The sequence below is a fragment of the Elephantulus edwardii genome, unplaced genomic scaffold (genome assembly GCF_000299155.1).
Source record: "Elephantulus edwardii isolate Elephantulus edwardi_28Jun2011 unplaced genomic scaffold, EleEdw1.0 scaffold00070, whole genome shotgun sequence".
NCBI classification, from domain to species: domain Eukaryota; kingdom Metazoa; phylum Chordata; class Mammalia; order Macroscelidea; family Macroscelididae; genus Elephantulus; species Elephantulus edwardii.
In genome coordinates, this window is record NW_006399820.1 from 10,579,302 (window position 1) to 10,586,629 (window position 7,328).

The following is a 7,328-nucleotide window of genomic DNA, read 5'->3' on the forward strand; positions in this document are numbered from 1 at the left end:
AGGAGATCGTCCCTCCTTTTCCTGGCAGAGCATCTGGTGGATTTGAACCGTGCGCCTTTGGGATTGCAGTGCAGTTTCTTGCCACTAGGCCACCAGAGCTCCCCTAGGAAATGTCCTTTTATTTAAAAAAAAAATTTTAAAAAAACCAAAACAATCTAGAGTATTTTCTTAAAGCACCAGTGACATTTGGGGGAACTTCGGCAATGTTGTTGTTGTGTTGTCAAGTTAGAATAAACCCATAGCTGACCCTCCAGTGGGTTTTCTCACAGGAGGAGATTGACCATCCTTCTCCTGCAGAGCGGTTGGTGGATTTGAACTGCGTGTCTTCAGGATTGCAGGGCAGCTTCTTAACTCTAGGCCACCAGAGTTCCCTGGCAATATTCAGCTTGGCAATATTCAGTTGGCAGTATTCAGCCTAATATGACTTCTGGTTATCATAATTGCTTTTATCTATAATCTGAATTTCCTATCTAAGGAATCTCTGGTGGCCTACTGGGTAAGGAACTGCACCATTGGAGTCTACCAGCTGCCTTGATGGAAAAAGATAGACGGTCTCCCTATGTGATTCCCAGCCTCTGAAAACCCACTGGTGGGTCAGCTTTGAGATGTTCTGCTCCACAACAATGAGTTTGAATTTGACGTTTTTGTCATTTCCTATCTAGATCAGTACTGCCTAACAAAACTTTCGTGATGATACATCTGTATTGTGTTTCATGATGTGTCTGTGTTGTCTGGCTATTCGGCCACTAGCACGTGTGATCATTGAGTATTTGAAATTTTTTGAACTTGAATCAGCCTGGAGGTAAGCAGCCACCTGCTGCCAGTAGCTATTGTGGATTGTACAACAGAGTGCTGCCAGAAATTACTGAATCCATTGAGAGAAATTAAGATTACATGACTTCTTTAGTGGAAAGGTGTCATTCTGTTTCACATCTCTTGTTTTAAAAAGCTGTTATTGAGTTTTCATCAGCTGGCAATGAACAGTATTTAGGTATTGTTAGGTGTTAGTCAACTGCGACTCATAGCGAATAGAACTATCAACAGCCGATCTGAACGTGGCAGATCCCACACCACTTTCATGGTTTCTACCACACCCGAGCCCACTGTTACAATCACTGTGTCACTTCAACTCCTCACTGGTTATCCTCTCCTTCACTGACCCTCTATCTTTTTCCAGCATGATCTCCATTCCCAAGGACTGACCCCTCCTGATAACATTCCCAAATTATGAGATGATGTGTCATCATCCTTGCCCGTAAGGAGCATCCTGGTTGCACTTCCTTCAAGATTTGTTTGTTCTCTTGGCAGCCCATGGAATACTTAGTACTTTTCCCCAACACCACAATTAAAAGGCATCCATTCCTCCTTGGCCACTACTCTACTTTCAGATGCATACAAAGCTATTGAATAGTTGTTGTATTGTTTACTCTCTAGTCAAAAGCAATCCAGACCTGACCTTCCAGCAGTTTTCAGAGGCCATTAATTACAGGGAAGGTGATTGCCCATCTTTCTTCTACAAAACAGCTGATGAATTTGAACTTTGGGTTACCAGTGAAACTCCTTACCACTAGGCCACCAGTTAGTTATATGCATATCCATTTCTTCAATCGTTCTTTCTGGGTTAGTATTTAAATTTCAGCTATAAATCATTTTCATGCTTAGTCAGTTTTAGTATACATCAGGTTCTAATTCCAATTTCCAATTCCCTGATCTAATTTTTTCCCCCTTTTCATTGTAAATGAACAGTAAGTGAACACTTGAGTGCATAAAAAAGAACTCTCTAAGGAATCATTATGAGAAGTAAATTTTTATAAATTAATTTTACTTTACCAGTTCAGATAACACTTTCTTAAATAAGAGTATAATATTGTTAACATGAATGTCAGTATTTTTGTAAACAGTAGACTCTTTAAGAGCAGAAACCCTGATTTCTTCATCTCTGTATCTAGTTCAGTGCTAGGATACTCAACAGAACTCATGTTATTGAGATTTCCATAACAGAAGGTAAAGATTTTCAGTGGCTAAGTTACAGAAGTAGATCACCCGGCCTTTTTAACAAGGTATCTCTAGATTGTCTTGGGGTTTTATCCTCTTGTTTTGCAACCAACCACATCAACCTTTTTTTCACCACCCAGGGAATTTCCAGGGATGGACTGGATTCTTTCTCTCTTGAGTTCCAACACTTTTTAATTTAATCTAACATTTTGAGTCCCATGTGATTTAGCTACATGTGAAAGATTGAGGCAAATAATGAGATCAAATTCTATTTTTGGTAAGGAGTAAACTTTGAAAGCTAGAATTATTATGAAGAAAACATGCACTTATTCCAGAATTCCTGCCACACTACTCATTCGTTCACTGGTAAACCAGTGTGTTATCCATCGGGTCAGGTTTTTTTCTCTCTCATTATCCTTGTGTAGTCAATAAATTCACTGTGTATGGCTTTCTCCTCCTTCTTTGTTTAAATTACCATTACCCATGCACTTGTCTTATTTCCTATGTCCCTGGGGAAAGGGACAAAGTTGCATGTCCCTTTTCATATTCCATTTTCATGCATCATACATCCTAAATTACAAGAGTTTATTGAAAAGAAAAATTAATAATGAGACCGAGCACAGGCTCTTGGCTAGTCTACAGACATTTTCAGGGAGGCATTCCTCTTGGCAAAGGGTGGGGAAGTTTAGGGGATGTGTGAGTTAACCAATCCTAATGAACCTGACTTTTCAAACACAGAAACTGAGAAATATGCATACATCAAAAATTGACCCCTCTTTTTGGCAAAGTTTTTCAAAAAGCATTTTTTAAAATGAAATAATTGTTGTCAAATTAGAACCAACTTATAGCTGACCCTCCAGCAGAGCAGGTGATGGACATTGGACTAGCAGTGCAACTCCTTACCCACTAGACCACCAGAACTCCCTTCAGAAATTACTACAGAAGGCATAATCAACTTTCCCAAATAGTTATAAAGCCATTTTACATTTTGTTTCTAACTACTTGCATTTATTAAGGATCTCTGGTGCCTTAGTGGTAAAGAATTGTGCTTCCCATGCAAAGTTACATGGTTCAAATCCCACCAGCTGTTCTTTGGGAGAAAGATGGGCAATCTCCTCCAACGTGATTTACTGTCTCTGAAAACCTGCTAAAGAGTTGCCTATGAGTCTCCTTTAACTTGACGGTACATCACCACAACAGCAACTTGTATTTATGGTCTTCCTAATACTTACTGAAGAGAATTCTGGTGGCCTAATGGTAAGAAGCTGCACTACAGTTCTGAAGGCCTGCTGTTCAAATCCTCCAAATTTCTCTACAAGAGAAGGACAGGCATTCTCCTCCCATGCAATTAACTGCCTCTGAAAAACCCACCATTCAGTGATGGGTGGGTTCTGACTTGATGGTATAAAACAACAACAACAATTATTATTGAGAATCTACAGTGTATACAGAATGCTGACTATCATTTGTATGCTATAGAAATCCACATATATCAAAAGTAATACTTCTTTTTATTCCTTTGGATGAAAGTTATTTTCTGGGTCATAGGCTAACCTGACCTACCTAGCCACTGCCGTGGAGTCAATTCTAACTCATGTTGACCTTCCATTAGATTTCTTAACCCTGAATGGGAGTAGACAGCCCCATCTTTATTCTGTCCACAGCTGATTCAATAGAATTGCTGCAGTTTCAGTTAGCTGCCCAACATATAACCTACTATTGTGAGCAGGGATAGTAACTTGTTACAACAGGGTACAGGATATTGGCTAAAGTGTTAGTTGTGTTTGTTTTTAGAGAATAGAAAGTGGGGTTGAATTTGGTCCTGTGCATTTTATTATGTGAATATTCTACTGCTTTAAGATTCATTCTCTTGGTCTGGTTAATTATGTTGATTGGACAATATCATAGACTGGTGGTTGGCCTAGAGTTATGGTTTCAGTCCACCCCTGAGCATTAGCTTACTCATTACCTAAGGCAGTTGTTTATGAAGTGCATTAAGGCAAGGTTGAGGACGAATTCAACTATTAGCATCAAAAACAGCACATTAGTTCATGTAGTAATATAATTGTGTGATAGTTCTCCTGTTTATCTTTCTTTGAAATATAATTTTGGTGTGTTTTTATTCCTAGGTCAATGTACTTTTATTTACACATTATAAGTCTCCTGATAATATTCTTTCTGCCAATCAAACCTAAAGAATAATTCCAGTTATAAGGAGCAGCACACAGCTGGATCCTACGAAGAGAACTTGAAGCACGTACTGATGAAGATCAAAGACTACAGCCTTCAGTATGGATTGTACCTCAGCGTAAAGAAAATGAAAATCCTCACAACTGGACCAGCAAGCAACATCATGATAAATGTAGCAAAGATTGAAGTTGTTAAGGATCTCATTGTACTTGAATCCTCAATCAATGTCTATGGAAGCAGCAGCCAAGGACATATTGTGTTGGGCGAAACTGCTGCAAAAGAGCTCTTGAAAGTATTCTAAAGAAAAGATGTCACTTTGAGGCCTGAGGCCTGGCCCAGCTGAGGTATTTTCGATCACCTCCTATTTAGAGTGCAAAACCGGGCAGTAAATAAGGAAGACTGCAGAATAATTTATACATTTTAATTATGGTATGAAAGATGAATAATGACGATATTATAGACTGTCAAAAGGATAAAGAAGTACAGCCAGAATGCTCCTTAGAAGTCAGGTTGGAAAAAATAAAAATAAATAAATAAATTAATTAAAAAAAAAACCAAAGAAGTCAGGTTGGCTCACCTTTGTCTTTTATACTTTGGATGCTGTCAGGGGGAGCCAGTCCCTGGATAAGGACATCAAGCTTGATAAATTAAAGCATTAGTGGAAAAAAAGAGGAAGACTCCCCTGTGAAATGCACTAAAACACAGTGGCTGACACAACAGGGCTGAAATAAAACAGTGCCTTGCGAGGATAATGCAGGACCAGGCAGTTTTGTTCTGTTGTACAACATAGGTACGTACATGTACGTATGTTGTACCTGTGAATCAGAACCGACTCAGAACCACCTAACACATGAAGTGGAGGTTAAAAATGTCCACCTTTCCCAAGTTGCTGTGCCACTCAGTCATTTCTTGCATTAACTACTCCTTTACTCCTCAGTCATCTCCCTTTGAATTTGGGTTTCATAGTTTTCAGTAAAATCTCAGAACTCACAAATTCGGTGAAGTGATTTATTGGGGAAACAACCGAGTGCAGATTGGAGTCAGGAATGGCTTAGAAGTAACAGAAAAACTGGGGTTACATGTCTGGATCAGGACAGCTTCTTCTCATTTACTGAAGCTGGTCCCTCCTTGGGACTTTGTTGAGCAAGCATTACAACTCTTAGCTCCACAGGTCAGCAAGTCAGACTGATCTCCTGCTTCTTATTGTTTTGCACTGCTTAGTGTGGCTACTAGTGCACTGTGTCCTCACTGTCTTCCACATTACGTCTTCTGTCTCCTCATCTCTGTTTGAGTCCAGCAGGACAAGTGACCAATCCCTTCTTTAGCATTCTATACACCTGCTTTGTATAGTCCCATCTAATAATTGTGTAGAAAATACAAAGACCATTACTTAAAAATTGACATTATTGTCATACAAATTACAAATGACATTCAATCATTGACTATACTGAAAGTCCTTCCTGACTCTTCTATCTATACATTGACCCTTCATACTTGAGGACTAACTTTTCCGTCTCGGTCATTTTACCAGCCCAAAGCAATAATGAACAGTTAATCCATCAGTAGAACAAAGAGTCATTATGTCGAGGTTACTAAAGTGCTGGTTGCACTAGTTAAGTTCTTAAAAAAAGTCATCTTGGCTTCACCCTCTCTGGCTCTAATAAAATTTTTCTGAGAAAAAAAAATAAGTATTTTCTTCCTCTGAGCCTCCTTCAGTGAACCCATGACATTCCCTCTATAGATTGTTTCCTATAACCAGTTGGTTCATCTTTTTACCTTTAACAGTTCATGTCCTTTCCTTCCTTTTTTCCCCCCAAACTTTTTTCTACCTTGAGAAGGAATGTTAGGTTCAGCTCCTGTGCCTGTCCAGTAGCAGGACTAGTCTAACAAGGGCTTCTCAGTTCATGCCCATCCACATTGGTAGAATTACACAGGCAGAACACCAGTAGACTGTCCCAAACCTTAGGCACTCAGGCAGTACTCACTGCCAATCTCAATTTTGCTAGATTAGATGCAATCCCTTTCTTCAGGTTCTTGGAAGTTCTCCTTTACAGGTTCAGGGTGTAGATACAATCTCTTGCTTAGAGATTACCACTGTTTCCAGGACTCGCAGCTGAACATCTGGTCCTGTGACCTTAGCATCTGGCAGGGAAGAAAAGCAATTGTAGGTGAAATGAGGAATAAAAGAACAGTGGCATCAGCATCCTCTAGCATTTCTCTTTGTTGCTCTCCTTCCCTGAAAGAGAAAGATGGGAGTCTATCCAATGGTATTTCTCTCTTTGCCTGTCATACGTTTGGTATGACACACTCATGAAAGCATGTGAGTCAGCCTTGTATGCCTTTGTCCTTCCCTCTATGACAACTCCATTTTAGATAAATGTCTTAATTGCCTATTTCAATTCCTTATTAAATGATTATTCTAAGGGTAGGCAGTATGACACATGATATGGCCATTGTTGCACCTCGCGGGCTCCACATGGCTGCCCCCATAATAGTCTAATTTCCAACACCCATTCACCTGCCCATGGATCCAAACATATGGGCTGTCACTATTGCCCAATTCTTCTATCACTAGGAAGATAGCATGCATTTCAGCTCATGGAGCTGGCCTGTCCTTAACCTTCTCCAATCAGAGAATTTCCATCTGCTGGTCTTAGTATAGCAGTTTTTCACATCACATTTCCCAATATATCCTACAACTGCCATTTGTGAACCCAGTGGTCAGTAGAAGCTGTTCACAGGACATTATAGCGATGCATTCAAGCAGCTTTCCAGGTGGTCCTAGGATAAGACCTATGGAAAAAGAGGCTAGGTGGATACAGCAGGTGCCTCCCTGAAGTCTGCCAAGACCTTGTTCTTGTATGAACCATTTCCATTTTATTTTGGAATTGGTTTAGGTACTAACTTCCTAATTAGGGTGTTTCTTTGACATCATCTAAGGCATTTTGGCATTTCAGGTCTCAAAATTATTTATAACCTTTTATAACTGAGGCAGTCTCATTGACACCCAGTAACAGGTGAGGAATTGCCCTTGAAATGGTGTGAATTGTGTTGCAGCATCTAGAAACTTTCAAGTCTAGGATTCCAGCCTCTGCCTTGGAACAGTGTTCTCACGTTTTTGCCCCAAACTCCAGTCTGCATAA

The 7,328-nt window shown here is 39.8% G+C and overlaps 1 protein-coding gene across 1 annotated transcript in view; it reads left to right on the plus strand.

Annotated features, from left to right (window-relative positions):
• MBOAT1 (membrane bound O-acyltransferase domain containing 1) overlaps positions 1-4,197 on the plus strand; it is a 176,269-nt gene extending 172,072 nt beyond the window's left edge. Inside the window, exon 13 of the mRNA XM_006888660.1 lies at positions 4,125-4,197. Within this exon, the coding sequence (XP_006888722.1) occupies positions 4,125-4,197 (73 nt within the window). The remainder of the gene's footprint in view (positions 1-4,124) is intronic.
• Positions 4,198-7,328: the final 3,131 nt, after the last annotated feature.